The 24,153-nt window shown below is 32.1% G+C and overlaps 1 protein-coding gene across 17 annotated transcripts; it reads left to right on the top strand.

Annotated features, from left to right (window-relative positions):
- Positions 1 to 7,357: 7,357 nt before the first annotated feature.
- Positions 7,358 to 23,744, top strand: LOC143231101 (uncharacterized). Of its 17 annotated transcripts, none has more exons than XR_013016780.1 (8): positions 7,358 to 7,536; positions 7,650 to 7,834; positions 9,073 to 9,172; positions 10,683 to 10,747; positions 11,936 to 12,011; positions 16,482 to 19,355; positions 22,674 to 22,807; positions 23,352 to 23,744. XR_013016780.1 is itself a non-coding variant. In XM_076465666.1 (6 exons), exons 1-6 carry the CDS (start codon positions 7,526 to 7,528, stop codon positions 12,520 to 12,522), a joined length of 498 nt encoding a protein of 165 aa, XP_076321781.1. In that variant the 5' UTR covers positions 7,358 to 7,525; the 3' UTR covers positions 12,523 to 13,857. The 17 variants fall into 17 exon arrangements, 3 of the variants coding, with proteins under 3 accessions (XP_076321781.1, XP_076321784.1, XP_076321783.1); XR_013016781.1 differs by having other exon boundaries at positions 9,073 to 9,196; positions 16,495 to 19,355; XR_013016783.1 differs by having other exon boundaries at positions 9,073 to 9,196; positions 16,492 to 19,355.
- Positions 23,745 to 24,153: the final 409 nt, after the last annotated feature.

Raw genomic sequence — 24,153 nt, 5'->3', positions numbered from 1 at the left:
AAAAAGGTTAAGCAAGATAACTGGTTCTGTTATGTAAGTTAGACTGCTACTTCAGTTTAACAAATAATACAAAACATGTTTGTCAAGCTATCAGTTAAACATACAAACCATGAACATCTCAGGATTGTAGTTCCTAGTTAAACAACTTTCGATATAATCTTAACGAAAGAATACAAATTTGAGGGTTTAGAAGACACTTACAACAGACGTTAGTTATGAATAAAACATCATAATTGAATATATATATATAATATAACAATAAATTACTTTATCCTATGTGGAATAAAGTAAATTATTATTATATAACTCATAACACACAGACAGTTATTTACGGAATGAAAATCCAGGAGCTATAGAAGCTTTCGAAAATGATAGATTGGAAACGCCTGGTATCAGTCCCGGTACGTCTCACATGCTAAGCAAGTGCTATTTTTATTATAACTCTTATCCAAGATGAGAAATAAAAGCCAATACATATATACAAAAATCTGACAAAAATCATATTACAAAAAATTCACTTTCATAAAAATAAACAACTTTATGGTAATTTGATTTGTATTTCATATCCCTGTAATCCTGCTGCACCTGTTTCCACATACCAATGGATAAACATTTGTATTTGGTTTTTGAACTTGAACTGCAACTAATCAAAATAGATTTTATTCTTAAGTCTGGCTTTATATTATACAAAAAGATTAAGCTTAGTTTCACCATTTCTTATTAATTCCTAGATGTAAACACAACTTATTTGACTAATGAGATGGCAAAACACGTTATCGGTGTAGTGACTTTTCTATATTGTAATATCCAGACATTATTATTAATTTAAATTGTTTATTACTAACCGGCTTATTTGTGATAAATACAAAAGGATTCTTAACGTAATTCTAAAGAGACATTGTTTCTTCACATTCCATATAAAGGTGTTCAATTGTTTCACTACATTTGCTACAAAGACAACTATTGTCATAATCTACTAAATTTATGTTTTTTATTTTCGTATTAGATATCAACGGTTTATATAAAAATAAATAATATATATCAGTCATTAGATAAAATAAAAATAAATAATATATATCACCCATTAGATAAAATAAAAATAAATAATATATATCAGCCATTAGATAAAATAAAAATAAATAATATATATCAGCCATTAGATAAAATAAAAATAAATAATATATATCAGCCATTAGATAAAATAAAAATAAATAATATATATCAGCCATTAGATAAAATAAAAATAAATAATATATATCAACCATTAGATTTTCATTAAACATTTTATAGATTATACATTTCATTGAGCATATCTGGGATTTAATAGATTAAAAACGTTACAAATCGAAAGATACTTCCAATAAAACAATGTGACACTGTACTAACAAGGGACACTGATATTTCACTTTGACTATGAATATTGTGGTAGTATATTGTAATAATAAGAATTATAATCTTGCACTCTAACAATACACGACGTAGTAGTTTATTCTAATAATAAACACTGTGTCATTGTAGTCTAACAGTAATCAGTGCTTTATCCAATAAGAAATAATACCACTGAGTGTATTAAAGATAAATTCCCAAAGAACAGTGTGATTAAACATCTTGCTACAATGTCTGAAAGACTGTCTGTAGTTATTAAAGCAAAAGTGGGACACAGAAAATATTTACTGTATATAGAACTTAAGTTTCTGTTGCACCAAGTATGAAGATTAATAAAACTGATGTTTCACCTGTGAGTTATCTTCCAGTGTTCTTTAAATGTAGCCTGAAATCTAATTTTGACTTTGTCCTGATAATTTGCACAGTGCTGTATTACAAGTCGAGAATTTCTTTTATAGGGTAGAGCATTTTGAAGACACGCTGACCAATAAAGAGTAAATAATTCCACATGTTAAGCTACAACTTTCTACCAACATGATTTGCATAAACAAGGGTAAAGCAAGTGTACTGTAAAATTACAAACACTGCAGAAAAATTATTTTAAAGTCGCTACACATATAAAATAATTCATATTTAACCATGAAATGAAATTCTCCATTCAGTATTACAAAAGATTTAAACTTATTCATCACCACCTTCAAAACATTTGTTTTACATTAACAATATTAATAATAATATCACCTAACTTTAAAATGTACATTTGTAGTAGTTTTGTTTATTCTTCTCTAACTTGTGAATCTCAGAAAGTATTATAAACGATGGAATAATGCAACATCTTTGTTGTTTGTAATTAAGCACAAAGTTACACTATGGGCTATCTGTGCTCTGCCCACCACGGGTATCGAAACCTGGATTTTTAGCGTTGTAAATCCGCGTTGTAAACGATGGTATGATGTTACATCTTTATCGTATGGAAATGTCTATATATATATATTTACATATCCCACAGCAAACAGGTAAGTAACTCTTACTAGGTAAAAACAAATCGTACCTTATTAAATTTATAATATAATAAACGTTATTAATATTCTTCATGCACAGAATAGTTGTTTTCTTTATAATTAGTCTACAATGTACATCATTTATGTATGAATAAGGACAAGGCAAAGTGTTAACACTGAAACAGTTTCTTCATTCTTATGTGTGTGTGTTTCTTATATCAAAGCCACATCAGGCTGTCTGCTCTCAAAAACATGTAAACAAATCAAGTGGCGTCATGAACCGAAATCAGAAGTTTTGGTCATTAGTTTGGTACTAAAAATTCTCATTACCTACAAATGATCATTCCAACGTATTCTTCTGTAAACAAATGTCTTCAAATTGGAAAGTTCTACTCATAAAAATGTTACATTTAAAAGATATTCGACTCGTAATCTGAGGGTCACGGGTTAGAATCCCTGTCGCACCAAACATGCTCGTCCTTTCAGCTGTGGGGTCGTTATAAAGTTCCGGTCAATCCCACTATTCGTTACTAAAACAATAGCCCAAACGTTGCCGGTGGGTGATGATGACTAGCTGCCTTCCTTCTTCTTTTACACTGCTAAATTAGGGACGGCTAGCGCAAATAGCCCTCGACTAGCTGTGCGTGAAATTCAAACAAACCAGTCCAGAGAAAATAAAACTGAAATTAAAAGTAACAAGTGTTTTTAGTTCTTGCTTTTATAGTTCATATGCCATGCTGTGTTGTTACCAACACAGTGCATGATTCTTCTCCTGATCCATGGCATACGCACATTTTACTGATTTCTAGTACTCATATAGATAAATAGTAACCTATGTTCATGTCTCTAGTCCTGCTTAGATAAACAATCACCTATGTTTCGATCGCTAGTATTTTTCTGGATAAATACCGTTGTGTGTCACAATCTTTATCACTTGCCTGGTTAAACATATACTCAAATTACGTTGTTTTTTTACAATAAATAGTTAGGTGTTCATATATCACTCTACAGCCCATAATAAAATTACTCCCAAACTTCTAATATGTTACAGTTTGGTATTGTGAGTAATGAAATACATTCAGATATTAGCATTATGATTATATTAAAATTTAACATTAATCCTTCTTCTCCAAACATCTCAGTTCTATAAATACACTATCAAACTGAATACACACGTTTCAAACACAAGAACCTCTATTTTGGAATCAAGTACAAGATTAGAGGTCGTGAATCGTTGCGCTACACTCTAGTTTTCTTATAACTTATGGCCTAGTGCGTAAGGCGTGCGACTCGTAATCCGAGGGTCGCGGGTTCGCGCCCGCATCGCGCCAAACATGCTCGCCCTCCCAGCCGTGGGGGCGTTATATGTTACGGTCAATCCCACTATTCGTTGGTAAAAGAGTAGCCCAAGAGTTGGCGGTGGGTGGTGATAACTAGCTGCCTTCCCTCTGGTCTTACACTGCTAAATTAGGGACGGCTAGCACAGATAGCCCTCGAGTAGCTTTGTGCGAAATTAAAAAACAAACAAACAAACAAATTCTTATAACTTATGTACAGCTGTTGTATACTTAGTATGATTTGGTAGCTAAGGCGATCGACTCGAAATCTATTTTGTTTACCACAATATACATTTTTATTGCTATTTTTGTTGACAAAAATAAAAAAATGAATAAAAGAGAATAACGTTGATGCCAATACGCATTCTGATTCATCCTGATATTTTTATGAAATCTACGTCTTTTAATCTCAAAACTATGTGTTATGGTCTTACATATTGCAAGTTCAACTCGCAGTCTGTAAGTCCCGGGTTTGAATCCTTGTCCAACCAAAGACGCTTGTTCTTTCAGCCAAGTAGGTATTATAATGTTATAATGAACCCTACTATTTTTTTTTTTTTGTATAAAGTAACCCTAAAGTTGACAGTGGGTGGTGATGACTAGCTACATTTTCTTTAGTCTTTCATTACTAATTTTGGGATGGTTAACACAGATATTTTTCGAGTGGTTTCATGTAAAATTCAAACAAACAAACAGACTTAGATATTGCATCTTGTTTCAATGACAAAACATTTTACCTTGGTTTCCTATGAAGGCACCGACATTTTCAGGGAAATAGTCAATATTTGAACGTGATAAATTAACTTTCAAGCTCTTATTACAACTCAACCTATTGAACTTATCAAGCATATTATTGACAATAATATCGTAATTTGGGCCTTCTTTCTTTCCTAAAAATACGTTCATCTTATGTCAATTTCCTACACTAAGGCTAAACAAATTTCCCTCAAGTGTTGCTTCTGAAAGTGCTGGGAATTGCTCATATAGATACTTGAAACAGTCACAGCCACCATCTTTGTCTAAGACCATTACAAAGTGATCCATTAAGCCAAGTTTTATATAAAGTGCAGGCAATAGGGCATTCTTTAGGTCAACTAGACTTTCACGTTCAATGTTTTCAATCCTGGTATCCGACTGATTTTGCGTGGCCATTACTTCTTTATCTTGTGCTGGTTTTGTGTTCTGTTGTTACATTTCACAAAAAAAAACACAAAAAAAACGTGAAAACTTTGTCTGACTGGGTTTTCGATACAACAACGTTGAAAGGACTTTCAAGTTTCCACAAAATAGCCAATCATGTTCTTTGTATTTGCCCTTAATAATAAGAATTTAGAAAGTTATGTATGTTTCTTTCAACTGAACCGATTGAGTAATAGGAACAGATACTTACATATTACTGTTTTAAAGGACAACTCATTTTGGATCTGTTTTGAAGGTCTCAGTGAACAATGGCCACTCTCTTACTTCACAAATTGCAGCTCGTATTATTGGTATTAATTCAGCAATATGATTGTAATAAACCAGTAAACATTCTTGCGAAAAGTATGGAATAAATTTTTTCTCTCGATTTCTAGAAACTTCACTGGCTTACGAGGTCTGTTCAAAAATTCGCGGATTGTTTGAATGGCGCGGCTCCAGTTGGTTCCAGGGGAATCCGCTTGGTGTCGCTAGGTTCGCACATATCAGCTGATTACGACGCCATTTCCCGATTGCAGATATCTTCATTTGTGTATTAGCTACGCGGGTTTAAGTGAAGTGTGATTTTTTCGTTTGGCGGATTTCAGAACGAATGACCTGAAGGAGCAACGACTTGCTGTGAAATTGTGTGTTAAACTTGGAAACTCTGCGACTGAAACTTTTGCTATGCTTAACACGGCTTACGGTGATGTTGCTATGAATCGTACGGCATGTTTCAAATGGCATGAACGTTTTAAGGATGGTCGACAGTCCATTGAAGATGATGAGCGTCCTGGACGTTCTTCCACGTCAACTGACGACCCACACGTCGACAAAATCAACACCCTGGTGCGGGCAAATCGACGTCTGAGTATCAGAGAGCTTGCTGAAGAGTGTGGGATATCAGTTGGATCTTGTTACGAGATTTTGACCGAAAAATTGAAGATACACCGCGTTGCTGCGAAATTTGTGCCTCAGAACTCGTGAGTTTTTGGCCAAACACTCGATCACTGTTCGTCCGCACCCCCCCTACTCACCTGATCTTGCTCCTTGCGATTTTTCTCGTTCCCCAAACTCAAAAGACCCTTGAAAGGAAGAAGATTTGAGGCGATTCCCGAAAGTAAGGGAAATGCGACGAAGGAGCTGGAGGACATTACAAAAGAAGCGTACCAGGACTGTTTCAACAAGTGGAAACACCGTTGGGATAAGTGTGTGCGTTGGGGAGGAGAGTACTTTGAAGGGGTCCCAGACCTGTAACTTCTAAATAAAGTACGTTTTGTTTTATGACGTCAGTCCGCGTATTTTTTGAACAACTCTCGTATTTCAACAGTATCACTGAATTAATACCTATGTTAGGAAATGAAGTTTATGAACTAAGTGAACGTCAGTTGTTTACTGATTCCTCCAACAGAAGTCTCAGATGTGTTCTTCACAATAGTAACATATAGGTATTTGTTACTATGACTCATTTGGTTCACTTGAAGGAAACATACGAAAATCTCAAACTTCTTGTTAATGAAATGAAATATAAAGAATGTGTTTGGCTACTTTGTGGAGACCTAAAAGTCCGTTGAATGTTGTTGGTTATCGATCTTGTTATACAAAGTTTCCATGTTTTTTTGTGTGAAATGGGACAAGCAAAGTACTAAATCAGCACCAGATAAAGAAGTAATGGCCACCTGGAATCGACCTATAGCAGGATGGAAAACATTGAACGTGAAAGTTTGGTTGACACAAAGAAAGTCGTATTAGAGAAAAGTGGGCTTGATGAATCAGTTTGTAAAGGTCTTAGACAAAGATGTTAACTCTTTTAAGTATCTGTATGGACAATTTCCAACTTTTTCAGAAGCGAAACTTAAAGAAAGGATTTTGTTTCGCCTCAGATTAGGAAATTGACTTTTGGCATTGTTTCACAATATCTATATATTACTTTATTGTTTTTGGTATAACTAGTCATGATGGCTGTAATACGTCCAAAATTTTGTCAGTTCTTAGGTTACTGAAACCAATGAATAAATTATGAAAATAGCTAAGCCTTTAAAGGATTGGTATTGATTTATTGTTACATCTTTAGTTCTTAATTTTAAAATTATAATGTAATTCATAAAATAATTTTTAATATTTTCACTAAAGGCTATATTATTCTATTATAAGCCTAAATAAATATTTATTTAATATTGTACGTTTAATTTTTAATTGTTAGCCCTTACAATATCAAGGAACAAAACCCTCTTCCTTTTTATGTTTCAAATATGCAAATAAGAAAACTATCGAGATTTGATTAGTCTTAATAGTTGCTTAAGAAATAGTATTTAAGAGTTTTTACATTTATATATAATGTATCCAAAATATAATTGTAACTTTTCAAAATTATTCATGTAATGAAACATGGAAAATTTAATACACTTTGTTATGTTTGTACAAAATAAACATGATTAAACATTGTGTTATTTAAAACAGCAGAAAGGTAATCTTTCTAAGAGGAGTGGAACGGAATTGTATTACAATGAAGATGACCCAGAAGGTCGAAACGTTGTTCTATGCTTATCGATAAAAGTGTTAATACCTGTACCAGCCCTTCTGAGATACATTTATATTTCGAGTTGGGTTTCTCGTCAGCAAGAAATGGGTTTAATGTAATTATGTTCATTCTAAGTACTTTAGTTTTTAAACTTGAGGAGGCACCGTGTTTACTTTGTAATATCCAAAGTACTACAGGTATGTTTTATGATTATTTTTGTTTTTACAGAGAACTGTTAAGGGCATACAATATTCCATTGGATTATTTTACTGTGGCAGTTATTATGTGGAACTTTGGAAATGATAAGCATACATTGGAAGCAACCTTTGTTGCTGCAGCAGGCCTATCACATTTTAGTATCAACTTTAATGGCCTTTGTATTTGTCAAGTATCTGCCAGACTGGACAACATGGGTAATTCTAGGTGTAATTTCTGTTTGGGTTATGTTACAGTTTTAATAAGTGTGTTTAATTTTAAGGAGTAAGTTGTTCTTCAGACTTAAACCAACTACACATTTATTTCTGAAGAAGATCGTAATTTAGATAAATGTAAAAGGTCTTGCAATTTATAACATATTTTTGATTAATGTGACATGCCATTTGATATATTATAATGAAAAATCAGTCCAAACTATATTTTGCTAAGATAGTTTTTATACTGGTGTAAGACAGTTGAATGTGGATAAATTAATGTTTTTATATTTTTAACCCTTGAACTGCAGAAAAGATTCCACATAGATTGTACTGGAAATGAACAGAACAAAACGAGATCACAAATTCAAAGTTTAGAATTATTTTCAGAAATGTTACTCACCTTTCTACAGAATAGTTTGGTCCACATACATCTTCATTGTTCTACAGTACATGAGAACCTTCATCCTGTTTTCTTATAGTAGAGAAAACGAATCTTTTTTTTTTTTTTTTTTCCAGTACTAAGCCACTGGGAAGGTGAATATGGAGTGTTCTTTTTTGGGTCAGTGTGAACCTCTTGGTGGGAGGCTAAGTAGACAATCCAAAGTAGAATGAGGGTGTCTTCTTGGAAGTTTAGTACAAGCCACCTCCTACACTAAGTTGAGACCAGCTAGATGGGTCATGCACTCTTTTTCAGGATATGTGGCTGCACCTGTTTATTCTATCAAGTGTGTCACATAAGTATTGTTTGTGTCATGGCTTGGTTTAATTGCTGTAGCCATGCTACATGTACATAGACTGTCAACCTCCTAAGATATATAGACATTTGAACAGTCTTTATATTCTCTCCCACTTTATGACACTTGAGCATTATTCAAGAGATTATTTTTTGACTGCAACTTTCTGCATTATCAGAATTGGACAAAGAATATTCTTTGCTTGAGATGAATGAGATCTCCATGAGTTTCCCTTTCTGTTGCTTTATTCTTAGAAAGGATCTCGTCATTTGTCTTTCTCTATAAATACAATAGCCTGTCCATCTTCTTAATGGCACATGACAATAAACTGTTCAGCAGTGGTGTGAGGTGTTAGTTGCATGTTCTGCAGATAGGTGAGTATCTATTTGAAATATATTTTTTAGAAAAGTTAAATGTTAAATATAGATTATTTTAGTTATGTGGTTTAATATTCATCTCATTTAAGAATACACTGCATATGTTTATGAGTAATTACTTTTTCAGATCTGATTTGCTGTGTTGTGTCCCAATGGACCTCTGAGAATCCTAGTGGAAATAGCTCAAGAAAGAAACAAGCTGATATTTCCAGCCCTTATCTATTTGTGTGTGTTCACTACTCATTAGTAAAGTCTGTTATCTTACAATTCTGAAACTATTCATATTAATTGTTTTTGCAAAATTTTAATAAAGTTTATAAATAGAATATTTTATTTTTTATGTGTCTTGATTACTTATTGGAATGTGTAAGTTATAATATGTTTGAAAAATGATAAATTATACTTATTCTTGGTCCTGATAGATCTGGTACTTGTACAAGTTGTTTGTGAGGTTTATAGTTAGTACTGTATTTAAAAATGTATGAACAACTAATTTTAATCATAGGTTTTTAATAGTAAAATAATGTTTTCATACAGGAGGTATTGCTCTACAGTAACATATGTGGTAGGTTTCCTGTTCCCTTTCCCATACTATCACATGTTTTTTAATATATTTTTATTTGACAGTTTTAAAGTAATAAGGTGTTTTGAAAACTTTTTAGGTGATAAATTGTTCTGTGTTTTTTAATTATATATTCTGCAATCTGTACTACTTAATGTATCACTTTCCCTAGATATACCACTGCTTCAGGAAATACTGAAAACATGTAAATGTCTTTTTTCAATTTTATTTGCATATTTATACAAGTTGATACAAATAAGAGATTTTACTGTCCCAGCTCTTCAACCTTGTAAAGTTTAGTACCCTCTATATACTCTCTTGTTTTCTATAAGAATGACTCACATTTTTTTTTTTTTTTTTTTTGTCACATGGTAATAATGTGGTTTTGAAGTTTTTTTTTTTTTAGAAGAGATTAAAAGGTATAAGTGAGTAAGGGCTCATAGCCAGCTAATTACAAAAACAGAATTTGGCTAAGCAACAGTACAGGTCCAAAGAAGAGATTGTTGGATAGTTGAGTTTGGATCTTCAAGTTCACTTCACTGAAGTGCAATAATTTTGTGGTAGTTTTAGCTACTTTTACAAAGAGGCAAAATAAAAATGTAAACAAATAATATTTTTTTTATAAATAAGTTCACACTACTTGTATATGTAAAATGAATCATTCCAAGCAAAAGTATAAACAGTATTTGATTTTAGTAATTTTGTTTCTATAGTTTTGATGATAGTATATCTGATTTTATGCACACATACAAGAATTAGATGGTCTTTTTCACAAAAATATATACTCAAAACTTACAGCTTTAGTGCAATAAAACTTGTTTAAAAAAACTTTGGAAGATTTTGTAATGTAAAGTCTAGGACATAAGTAGTTTTTCTTTTTTGAATGCAAAAATTGTTTCATAAAAATTACATAGAAGTTTCAAAATAGAAAAATTAATAAAACTAGACCAAAAAATAACCAATGAGAAAATATATCAGAGTTTCAGAGTTGGTGCTTATAGATCTAGTATTCTTAGTAAAACGTAACGTTTTGTGGAGCATTGAAAAAGTGAGTTGACTTAGCTAGAATTGATATGGTTTTAATTAATATTCAGATACATTGTGACAGTACATTTATCATTTATTCAGCAATTTTTGTAACTTGCAGAAAACTAATTTTTTTCTGCTTTTTGTAGCTACAGTGGCTTGGTGTGTTATGACTTCACTAACATTGAACAAACACAAAGCAAAGTACTATTAGGTAAGTTTCATAAAACAGTGTGGTTGTACAGTGGATAATTAAGAATACAGTGTAATGCTTACATTCAGGATTACATTATAGGTAAGGGAATGATCACAGTTTATTGGTTTTAATGATGTTTGCAGAGGAAAAGATAGCTTTATCAGTATTTATATTTTTAATTTTTCCTTTTTAGTTGAAAATCAAATGATTTAAAGGGGCAGAGTTTGGAAAATCCCTATAGTGCAGGTTGTTAAAGTGTGGATTACATTGATGGGAGACAGTTATAATGCATCATTATTGTATTGTTGTTACATAAATTTCTAACTTGTGCTTTGTGTTACTTATGCAACTTCAGAAGTCTTAAGTCTCTGAAAGGTGACTATAGTTTTTTGGGCTGAGAACAACCTGGTGGATCTTATATCCTGTGTTTTTTATTCCATTGTGCACAGTGAATATTAAGGCTCAACCCTGTGGCTGTTGGTATGTTATGAGAGTAACAGTCAAATCCCCCTAGTACTTAGCATGGCCAGGTAATTAGGGTACTCAATATGTAATCTAAAGGTTGCAGGTTTGAATCCTCATCACACCAAACATGCTCATCATTTCAGCTGTATGGGCATTATAATGTGACAGTTAACCCCACAATTTGTTGGCAAAAGAGTAGCCCGAGGGTTGGCAGTGGGTGGTGATGGCTATCTCTCTCTTCCCTCTAGTGTTAGTGCTAAATTTAAGGATGGCTAGCACAGGTAGCCTTCGTGTAGCTTTGCACAAAATTAAAAAAACATACAAACAAGCAAATCCTCCTAAAACATCCGAGTAGACCAGAAGTTGATGGTGAGTGGTGTTGACTAGCTGCCTACTCTCTAGTGCATTAGGAATAGCTAGCAAACATGGCCATTGAGTAACGTTTTGCAAAATTCAGTAAAGAAACACTTATCTTAAAACCTCTTCTGCCTGTTTTGTTCTAGCTTTGTTTATTTAGCCACAGATGTTATTCCAGTCAATCTCTTATGCTCGTGTGTATCTTCATTCTAAATTGTTGTTTACCTAATGTTAAATTTTTTTTTATATGATGCATAAAACTTTTTATAATTTATCTAACAAGAAAATATTCTTTCAGTAAAATACAAAATAACGTGCCACATAAATATTTGTGTCCCTTACCCACCATGGGTATTACTGTTTATTTTTGTTTTTTTATTCTAGGTTCCTTTGTATACATATTTTTCTCTGATTTTGAGTCTACCAAAGCTGAACCAAAGTTAGGTATCAGTCAAACCTGGTATGCATACATGCATTTAATTAATGTTAGTTGAAGTGTTTAATAATATCCCATAATAAATGTTTTGTTTTGAACAGATGTAATTAAGTTCTGTGGTATATGTGAAGTGTAATATTTAATCCAGTGGGAAGCAACAGTTGTTGTTGTTTTTTTTGTAAAGGTTTTCTGAAAATCACTGAACCACCAATCAATCCTGCTGATCATATTATATGCATTTTGTTTTACAATGAATATAATAAAGGGAGTATAGAAGTATAATTTATACATCTTGGGACAGAGGTATGTGGGGAATGTGACTGTTTGTTAGTCTTGTAATCAGAATGTACATTTCCATTTATATTATGTATATTATATTATATAGAATAGTTCATTACTTTTCATTATTATAGATTAAACTAATTTAAAGACAACAGATCAAAACAATGGTTTAAGAAGAGAGATTAAAATTCTAACAAAATATTGTTCTCATTTCAGGGTTCTGCATTCTTCTTTGCACGTGGTCCATGAGTAAATTCACAAAGATATTTAGTAAATAGTATTCCATGATAGAGGGCCATCTGTTCACAACATTTTTGCATTGTGTAGACCTGGCTTAAATAGTTTTTTTTTTTAAGCTCATGTAAATATGCATTTTTACTGTCCATAAAAACACATTAGAAATATACATAGTATTCAATGATGGATGCATCATTCTTTGCGTGTTTGTGAGGTCAAGTGAAATAAAACCCATGTTAATTATAAAATAAAATGTGGGAAACCATTCTTATCATGAACTAACTGTGAGGAGACTTATAGCACTTACAGGCTTGTAGTTCAGGGTTACTGTTCAACTGAATGTTATACCAGTTAAATTATATTGTATAATGTGAACAAAGTGCCTACTGTTTTCATGAATATATGTTGTATTTGCTTTGGTTAGTCTTAATAGGATATTAATGGAGAAGTAAAAAGAGCAACCTCTTGTTGCATATAGCAACACAACACTAAAATCTTGGGTATTGGATGATGATAAATGTCACTGAACTCAAAAATATGCATTTTGTTGTCACCAAGTTTTTATTATCTGCATTACAGTTTAATACAAGTAATAAAATACTTATTATATCAACAGCTTATCAGAATTTCTGCATTAGAACCTGCATACTTTATATGAATCTCAAACTGCTAGTACTTTAGTTTATAAGGTGGCTTACAATTGTTTTTGGTGAAACTGAAGCTTCATGTGTTTCAAGTCAACATATAAATTTCACAGGATAATCATTAATAGATTATTATTATTATTAGATCAATTTCCTCCTCTCCCAGTGACTCAAGAATAAATCATTGGGCATATGACACTAAAAAATTGAGGTTTGATTCCTATGATGGTCAGAGTGTAGATAGCCTGTTGTGTAGCATTGTGCTTAATGATAGCCAAGCCAAACTAGTTGTGTGTTTTTAGTTTCTTGAAGATAACAATGACCTAAAATACAAGAACAAAAACTCGTGACATTTTTGTATGTGGCAGTGATGGGAGTGAAGTAGTATTTAAACAGTCAGTGATGTCGAGAAACCCACTTGTTGAGAAATTTATATGCAAAAACGGCTCATTTGGGTTGAGAAAATATTTTACATAGAAGAGCGAACAACGTTTCGACCTTCTTTGGTCATCATCAGGTTCACAAAGAAAGAGGTAACTGACCGGAAGCTGACCACATGTTTGAAAGGGGTTGTGTAACTGTGTGTCGAAATGTAGAGGGCGGTATTAGATGTTTGAATATATAATTTTATTTATTTTATTATATTAATATAGGTATAAAGGCATTCCTTTATATTGGTTTATTTTGGGTTCAAGTTGTTGTATAAGTAAGGCTTCTTTAATTTTACGTTTGTTTATGTTTGTTTCTTTATTTAGTATTTGAGTGTTTTTTATGGTTATGTTGTGTTTATTTGACTTGCAGTGTTCGAAAACGTGTGAAGGTGACTTTTTATGTTCTTTGAATCTGGTTTCCATTTTTCTACTTGTTTCTCCAATATAGAAGTCGTGGCAGTTATCACATTGTATTTTATAAATAATATTGGTGTGGTGTTTGTCAGTGTAGTTTTTACATAGTATAGACCTCAGTTTTGTGCCTGGTTTTTGAATAAATTTGGTATTAACTGGAATGTCATATTTTGTTACTAATTTTTGCCAAATGTTGGTTATTTGTTTGCTGATGTCAGGAATATATGGCATACAGCAGTATATGGATTCGTGGTTTTTTGATTCGTGAGCTGTATTTACTTTAGTTGGTTGATTTTGCTTTCTGTCTAGGTGTGTGCGTATAATGTTTTCTACGGTTTGTGGAGGAAACTTATTGATGTTGATGAAGCATTGTTTTATTTTCTCTAATTCATCGTTAATTTTATCTGGTGAGCATAGTTTTATGGCTGTGTTTATTTGGTTTCTTAGTATGTTGAGTTTTTGTTTTGTTTCATGTGCTGAGTCCCAAGGAATGTATAGTCCAGTATGGGTGATTTTTCGGTGGATTTCTGTTTTGAATTGTGTGTCAGTTGTAATTTTGAGGTTAAGAAATGATATTTGATTGCTTTCTTCCTGTTCACATGTGAAGTTAATGTTGGGATGTATAGAGTTAATGTGGTTGAAAAAATTAAGTATGTGTTCTGTATATTTGATTCCTGCAACCGTGTCATCTACATATATGTACCAGTATAGTGGTGGATGTAATGCTGTGTTAATTGCTTGTGTTTCAACTTGTGTCATAAAATTATTGGCTAGAACTGGTGATACTGGGTTGCTCATGCTTAGGCCATTTGTTTGTATATAGTTTTGGTTGTTGAACATGAAGTTTGTCTTTATCGTGGTGAATTCTATGAGGGTTGCTAACTGGTTACTGGGAATGTCTATAGTTGGGTTAAGGTCTCGGATATAGAATTCTAAGGCTATCTTGCAGACTTCAGTGGTTGGAACTTCTGTAAAGAGGGATATAACATCGAAACTGGCCATTAAGGCTTTATGATTAAGTTGATTTAGATTAGACTTGAAATTAAAAGAGTCTTTGATGAATGAGCTGGCTGATGTTACATATTTGGAGAATGCCCATGCTATGTATTTACCAAGATTGTAACTAAACGATTCATATGTGTCCATTATTGGTCGTAATGGACAATCTGGTTTATGAGGTTTGGGGATGCCGTATATTTGCGGTGTGCGTGAGTCGGTTTTACGTAGGTAGGAATAAAGTGTTTGTGAAATTGTGTTGGCTTTTTTCATTTGTAGTAGTAATTTGTTCAGTTGCGTCTCGTGTGTCTTTGTTGGATTTGTGTGTATTGGTTTAAATTTGTTTGTGTCTGATAGGATGTTCTTCATTTTTTGGATGTATTCATTCGTGTTCATTATGACTATAGCATTACCTTTATCTGCTTTTAGAATTTTTATGTTTTTGTCTTGTTTTAGGTTTTAATGGAATTGATGTCTCTTTTTGTAAGGTTGTTTTTAGTTTTCTGTTTTGTGAAATTATGTTGATGGTTTTGTGAGAAAATTCTTTGAAAAAATCGTTTAAGATGTTGTTTTTAGGTGTTTCTGGAAAATATAAATTTGTAATTTTACCTGGGAGGTTTGGCTGTTGGATGTCAATAAAATTATCTAAGTTGTCTTCTTTCTGTTGGTTGTGTTTGGTTGTTTCCTTGTTTTTCTTCTCTGTAGAAAGTATCACAAGTCTCCTGGCGAGGTCTTCTAAACATGTTTTGATTTCTATGGTTGGAATGTACGTAGGTGCTATTGCAAAGTTGAGTCCTTTGTTAAGTAGTTGTTTCTCGTCTGTGTTTAATTGACGGTTGGATCTGTTAATTATGAGGTTAGTCAACGGTTTGTTGTCTTGGTGTCTTTTCTGTTGTTTGCATCTTAGTTTTTCTAGTTTTTTGTTGTGGCAGATCTTTTTGTCTCTGTCGTTCTTAGTATTGATTTGGTTTATGTTTCGTTGTATAAGTCCGTAAATCTCTGGTTTAATGCAGCATGCCAGTTGATGGTTTAGGTTCATTTTTTGTTTTTGTAAGTCATGTAGTTCCTTGTATTTTGTGTTCAACATGGCTTTAAGTAGTTTTTTTTCTGTAAATTTTGGATAATGTTTGTGTATGTATTAAAATTTTTTGAAAGTTTTACCTTTACAAAATTAGGGGTCAGTTGTTCTTTTCTACATTGTTGAATAAAATAAATGTCATTTCTTCTATTAATAATTCGTTGGTTTAAATTTCTTAACGATCGTGTGAGCGTGTACTGTTAATAGTGGTGTACGGTATGCTAGTTCAGACATAATTGTAACAGGTAAGTACAAATACACTGAGAAAAACACAAAAACTTACACTTCTCGTACAATCGCCATGATGAAATAAGGTCGAAACGTTGTTCGCTCTTCTATGTAAAATATTTTCTCAACCCAAAAGAGCCGTTTTTGCATATAAAAGTATTTAAACAGGTTACAGTTAATTTAGTATCTTTCAGAAGGAGAGTTTTCACACTTTGAGAGCAGGGTGATAGCCTGGAGGCAAAGCGATTCAAATAGACTGGATTTCTAAGTGATGACCCAGTAGTTTCCCCACAGTCTAGCTGGCAAGGTCTTGAGGAAGAAAACTGGGTCATCAAAGATGTTAGTAGTGAGGAGACAGAGAAGAAAAATGAGGAATGTAGGATGGTTTGGTGGCTGTATAGATATGTAATAAGTACTTCATTATCCTGGTGTGTTGTTTTGTTTTTTTTACAAAGATTTTTTTTTAATCGACAAACAGAAGGTACTGAGATTTACCACTTTGGTTTAACCTTGTTAACCTTTCTCAGGTTGAGTGATACTTCTGATATCCCACTTTTCAGAGTGGAAATACTGAACTAAATCATGTATCAAATTCAGTATAAACTTTCTAAAGTTTGTCTATGTCCTATTTGAAAAAAAAAAACTCCTGTAACTTGATTTATTATTTCTATAATATTTTTTAGGGTGTGAAACTTGCAAAATTTAGTTGTAATATACTGTTTTGAAATATGAAAAAAATCTTTTTTTTTTTTTTTGTGCAAAAATATTTCCTCTGTGGTTATTACTTGTTTCAAAGTATCATGTTCTATATATACATTAAGTAAGGTGAGAATTCAAACCACTGAAAGAATAGAAGTAACTAAGTGAAGGCTCAAAAGTGAAATAAGTGACAATTTTGTGGTTCTTGGGCTAACTGTAGAAAACATCTTGGCGGAGTAACACAACCAAAATATAAAAACAAATTACTAAAGGAATCAGCACACACAGATGCTCTAGCTATATTTAGAAGAAAAACACTTGCTGTGTAACAACCAAGCCTAAACACCACTGTGGTACACAAATTTATCTTTAACATTCTGACAACAAAAAGAAAGTTTTTTGCATTGGGCCTGAACTTTGACAATCCTTCAACAAAACTACCTACTGTTGCTATAGTGATCAGCCTAGCATATGTGGCTCTAAACCTTGATCTATAGCAGAACAGTTCAGATGTCCAATGTTTGCTATTTTCAAGGGGATAAAAAAATTCAAGTTTAACTTTTACAGACAAGAATTTTATGCTTTGAATTATCTAAAAATGGAATAATACCATTAAGATTCTACCTGCAAACAAAAGGAAACAGCAGCAATCCTGCATGCAACTAATTATAGTTCCAAGATCAAAAAATTATTAGACAGTTATCAATACATAAATTCCACATACTTTTTACATTGACAATTGTGCAATGAACTCATCCTCCCAATACCCAGACACCATTCTGGTAGCTGTCCAGGGTAAAATTGAACACCATATTCATAGTCCACTGAACATTTTAGAAATTGACACATCAATACACAAGATGTTAGTTCTGATGTTGCAAGCTTTTTACTAATATTCCAACCATGCAACATCTATTCATCACCAAATGGCTACTGCTGAATGATAAAATTAGCAAATAGAACTGATGTGAAAACAGATGCCATCATGAATGCAAGATCTGTTTACCCTACAGTCCACCTACTTTCAAAATACACCTACAGGTTCTTTGCTACAGAATTACTAATCTCTTCAGTTTAAGCAAATATTTTCTTGGAAGAACCTGAATAAAGAACGTTAATGATGTGCGAGTTATCTGGCTCCATGATCATGAAAACACTCTTATCTGCCCGTAACACCTAAGCTTTGTAAAAGAAAAAAAATCTATTCCACAAAGGAAATGGAGAGCCTCCCGTTCCTAGGCACTGTCACCAGCTCATATGTACATAATTACATGTCTAATCACACTGTTCACTTTCTATTAAATGTTATATTTTACCGTATCTATACACCAGAGCTAAAACAGTTGATAAATAATCAGTTGAAACAGACTCCAACACCATCATATGATGTTATAAATATAATGGCTACCCTTCCAGTTTTTGTCTCCAAAAACAAAAAAAGACAAGTTACCAATTGTTACAAAAACCAAGGAAGAATCTACTGTAATTTTCTTTCTCTTATGTGCAAAAGTTAAGTGAAAAAACCAAAAGGGTTCCAAGAAATTCAGAATGGACATCTGGTGGAAAACTTAGAAATGAGTTATATTCATCATTGTTAAAACTAAATGAAGAACAACTCATGACAAGAATAAAATTCTTGAAATAATGTAAAAATACCTATATTGAGGAGACTGAAAGGCATTTTGGGCAGGAATGAAAGAACAAAGACAGCAACAGACTGAAATCCCAAAATTCCACCCTGGCAGAAAATGGTTCGTTAAGAAGACAAATTACTGGGACAAAATACAGACTTTCTCGGAGAAGTTCTGAGAAATGAGAAGAGTCGAGGAATCTTTTGAATTAAAACATTAAAACCTTTACTGAATAGACTTGTGGTGGAAACCAGCAGCTTGTGTATACCATTGATCACTCTTATGTTCCACCACACACAACTAAGATCCACCAGTAAATCACAATACCTGAAATGTCATCCAGTTTCCATGTGATACATTGTTTACATTTCCAAGATTTTTGTAATAATTGCCTTAAACTAGGTAACCATTGTTTGTTTTACCTTTGTTTCATTCTTCACGAATAGTTGTTATCTGTAAGACAATAAGATATATTTGTGTTACTTGTGCTTTTATTTTCATAAAGAGTTAATATTGAGATCGGCTTTTGTCTGTTGCATTTACAAATCTATTGTAAAAACAGTATTTTTCATGAAAAACTAGAAAATTCCAACGTTTTGTATTTTTACTACAGAAGGTGTGTTAAGATAGGACTTTGTGATTTCATATTCTATAGTGTTTTGGTTGGAAGAGCCTCTTCTTGTGGAGATTGGAACACAACAATAGCTTGCCTTGTTGCCATTTCGATAGTTAGTTGAATTCTATGTTGTTTTTATTATCGTTTGTAATATTTGCTTTTTATCTTGAGTATTTTGTTCATTGTATCCGTCATTCTAACAAGATGAACAGACTTATTATATTAGTAAAGCAAATTTCTTTTTAGCATAAATGCATGAATTTTGTACCAGTGATTATTGGTTACGTAACCTTTCAGTTTTAATTGTGTCATGAACTTGAAATGCACATTTTACTTCTAATATGATATCAACACTGTATCATATTTAGACGTGTACAAAGGTAGAATTGATACGTTAACCTCAATTCATGTATTTTAATTAAGGTTTGGGTTTTATTTTTGGAAGCTACAAAAAACCCTCAAGTTATTGACTTACCACCATTGGCCATATGCATTTGATTTAAATTCCATTCCTGGTACTTAAATTATTATTATATGAATGTTTCTTTAATTGAAACAAATTAGTATATCATTTAAATACATCAGTGTGAAATGGTTCCCTAGTTATATGGAGAAAAGTTTAATGTCTTTATTACATAGTTTGAACAGTATAAACATTAATCATTGTTTTGATGGCAACTTCCAGTGCTGTTTACTGTATGGCTGTACTTTCTTGCTTGAATGAAAACTCAGATTCAGTTATTTGACAGTCCAAGTATTTGTTATTCTGATAAGTTTCAGACACAGCTCATTCTGTTTCATGATTGGTTCCAAATGAACTATTTACTCCTTGAACCAATCAGCATCAAAGTTATTTTGTTCTTCTCCAGTGAACATGGAGCAAAGATAATTTTGTGTTCATGACCACAAACAGTAGGAGATATTACTACAAGAAACATTACATAGTTGCTTCTTAAAACAGGGTAATTGTTGAAATTTATTATATATTTATATCCGGGTATACAGAAGAAAAAAATTTGTATGTATCAATTTCAAACAGCAGGTGACACCTTCTCTTTCTTTCAAACAGCTGTAAGAATGAATTTTTTGTTTGCCACATATACATGTCATATCTCAAATGATGAAAACTTGCACTTGCCAGGAAGAGTTTTTTAGTACTACCTTAAGCCAACTAAACTGAAATCCATGCATTTTTAAGAAATTATAACAATAAAAATAAATTAAGCATATGTTTAGGTTTTATTATAGTGAGAACCACAAACGTTTTTTATTATTTGTATCATGTTTAACTTCTACAAATATAGTAATTCCCTTTAAAATATGAAAAATGTAGAAAATTAAGTGGATTATTTGAGCAGTTAGTTTGTGATTTCGAGAAAGATTGAACAGATCATAAATAACTTCTTCAACTAGACTGAGGTTGATTTATTGTTCATATTTAATGTCTAATTGATAAGATACATTTGAAAATCTGTAAATATTTATTTACTTTTTTATCAAAAAAAAACGTGTAACTCTTCTGTTGAGATAACCTAGTGTTTCAAAATAGTTTTAGTGATTGTTTTGGCATACTTACCTGCAGTAATCCAAATGTCAAAAATGTTTGGTGCAATAATGTTCACAGAATTTGTCTTTTGATAGAATGTGTGAAAAAAGTTTCAAGTATAGATATTGTGTGATATGGGAGCTTTAACATTTATACATGAAACTAAACTTTGTTACCGTATAAACCAGAAACTTATGGTATAAGTTAATTCATAACTATTAGTTTCCTATGCTGGTGAACAATTTTATTAGTCACATAACATTTTTGAATGAATCCTTCGAGAGAAAATGAAGATCATTCTTGTTATACATGAATTATTTTTCCAGAGTCTGTGTTTCATGTTACTATTGATTCCTGTTTTCATCTTGTTATACATGAATTATTTTTCCAGAGTCTGTGTTTCATGTTACTATTGATTCCTGTTTTCATCTTGTTATACATGAATTATTTTTCCAGAGTCTGTGTTTCATGTTACTATTGATTCCTGTTTTCATCTTGTTATACATGAATTATTTTTCCAGAGTCTGTGTTTCATGTTACTATTGATTCCTGTTTTCATCTTGTTATACATGAATTATTTTTCCAGAGTCTGTGTTTCATGTTACTATTGATTCCTGTTTTCATCTTGTTATACATGAATTATTTTTCCAGAGTCTGTGTTTCATGTTACTATTGATTCCTGTTTTCATCTTGTTATACATGAATTATTTTTCCAGAGTCTGTGTTTCATGTTACTATTGATTCCTGTTTTCATCTTGTTATACATGAATTATTTTTTCCAGAGTCTGTGTTTCATGTTACTATTGATTCCTGTTTTCATCTTGTTATACATGAATTATTTTTTCCAGAGTCTGTGTTTCATGTTACTATTGATTCCTGTTTTCATCTTGTTATACATGAATTATTTTTCCAGAGTCTGTTTCATGTTACTATTGATTCCTGTTTTCATCTTGTTATACATGAATTATTTTTCCAGAGTCTGTGTTTCATGTTACTATTGATTCCTGTTTTCATCTTGTTATACATGAATTATTTTTCCAGAGTCTGTGTTTCATGTTACTATTGATTCCTGTTTTCATCTTGTTATACATGAATTATTTTTCCAGAGTCTGTGTTTCATGTTACTATTGATTCCTGTTTTCATCTTGTTATACATGAATTATTTTTCCAGAGTCTGTGTTTCATGTTACTATTGATTCCTGTTTTCATCTTGTTATACATGAATTATTTTTTTCCAGAGTCTGTGTTTCATGTTACTATTGATTCCTGTTTTCATCTTGTTATACATGAATTATTTTTCCAGAGTCTGTTTCATGTTACTATTGATTCCTGTTTTCATCTTGTTATACATGAATTATTTTTCCAGAGTCTGTGTTTCATGTTACTATTGATTCCTGTTTTCATCTTGTTATACATGAATTATTTTTCCAGAGTCTGTGTTTCATGTTACTATTGATTCCTGTTTTCATCTTGTTATACATGAATTATTTTTCCAGAGTCTGTGTTTCATGTTACTATTGATTCCTGTTTTCATCTTGTTATACATGAATTATTTTTCCAGAGTCTGTGTTTCATGTTACTATTGATTCCTGTTTTCATCTTGTTATACATGAATTATTTTTCCAGAGTCTGTGTTTCATGTTACTATTGATTCCTGTTTTCATCTTGTTATACATGAATTATTTTTCCAGAGTCTGTTTCATGTTACTATTGATTCCTGTTTTCATCTTGTTATACATGAATTATTTTTCCAGAGTCTGTGTTTCATGTTACTATTGATTCCTGTTTTCATCTTGTTATACATGAATTATTTTTCCAGAGTCTGTGTTTCATGTTACTATTGATTCCTGTTTTCATCTTGTTATACATGAATTATTTTTCCAGAGTCTGTGTTTCATGTTACTATTGATTGCTGTTTTCAAGAAGGCTTTACCAGAACTGCCAATCTCAATTTCCTTTGGACTAGTCTTATTTTGTTACTATTTCAGCTTTTCATCCATTTGCTGATAGTCTAGCAAGTGAGCAACTATTCTTTTAGTGTAGACTTATAACTTTTAATATTTAAACAACTCATGTTACTTGTTAATATTATTTCTGAGTTTAATGTGACTGTAATGGCAAATGTTCTTGTGTGAAAGTTACTGGAACCAATCTTTGAAACCTGCATCAATTAAAAATTTGTATTACTAGTTATGAAGATTCAATTGCAAAAAAAAATAAATCGTTTTGAAAGACATTTATATCTGCACTTTATTCTAAGTTCACAATGAATATTTCTTTGCTCTCTGATTTCTGTATGTTGAAGTAAATTGTATAGTCTTTTTTTTTCTCCCTCTCTCTTTGTTTCACATTGACCTGTCTAAATCTTTTTGGTTATATAACATGGCTAAATTACAAGAAAATGTTCACTGAGAAAATATTCTACATTTGTTGTTCTAACGTTTCATTATGAATTAAAATATTTTTGTTTTGATGGAGACAAAAACAAATTGAATGCACACTATGATGTGTAAATATTAATTCCATTACAACTAATGATACTTATAAATCTTCATCGTGCAGAAGGTTTCAAGATGCTTATTTTCACCAGGAGGGCAAGACTGCCTAAGTAAGTCTACTGATGGGAAAGTAAGGACGTCTTTGGTCTTAGAATGCTAAAATCTGGAGTTTGATTTCTCCATAGTGGACACAGCAGGAAGCCCAGTGTGTGTTCTGTGAAACTATGCATCATCATCTTCAGAAGTTAACATACGTATATTGACAAGTTTATTTTAAAGTGATAACATCTGAAAAATATATTCATAACATATTATTGTGATTTTGATTTGTGTTTAAACCTTGTATAGTTTTTATCTCAGTTAACGGACACTGTGCCATTAAGGGCAGGCCTTTTCAGTCTCTTTTTGTTTTCTACTGTTTGTAACCAAAATAAATTTTCAATAGCAGCCATCTTAATATTCTGGATTAAGAACTATGTATTTAATGTCACTCTATACATGGACACTTGTTAAAGTAGACAGTTATCCTTGTATGCCTGTATGGCATACTGGTAAATTCCAAACATCCCAGAAAGATGTACAATATTCAAACACTGGCAGTGCTTATTGGATAGGCTCAGAACCACATATACCAATTGTTTTCACAGATTCAAAGTGCAGTATTATTATTCTGGAGAGTTCTTGCTGTAAACATTATAGGATTACGTATGCTGATAAATTCCACATCATGTTCCCGGAGAATGGATCGAATCAGCTTATTTCTGTGCATGTGTTTTTTGGTTTTTTTATTCTCACGAATATCACATTACTGTGTTATATAAACAGTGTGCTGATGCAAGCGATGATTTGTTGCTTTATTTGCAGCA

The sequence above is a fragment of the Tachypleus tridentatus genome, chromosome 10 (genome assembly GCF_004210375.1).
Source record: "Tachypleus tridentatus isolate NWPU-2018 chromosome 10, ASM421037v1, whole genome shotgun sequence".
NCBI lineage: Eukaryota > Metazoa > Arthropoda > Merostomata > Xiphosura > Limulidae > Tachypleus > Tachypleus tridentatus.
This window is presented reverse-complemented; position numbering and strand designations above follow the sequence as displayed.

What these genes read in the sequence shown, in the direction of transcription:
- LOC143231101 (XM_076465666.1), top strand. An exon ending in TGCCAGACTGGACAACATGG is followed by an intron (nt 7,835 to 9,072) that starts GTAATTCTAGGT and finishes TTACTTTTTCAG; the next exon opens with ATCTGATTTGCTGTGTTGTG. An exon ending in TTAGGTATCAGTCAAACCTG is followed by an intron (nt 12,012 to 12,485) that starts GTATGCATACAT and finishes TTCTCATTTCAG; the next exon opens with GGTTCTGCATTCTTCTTTGC.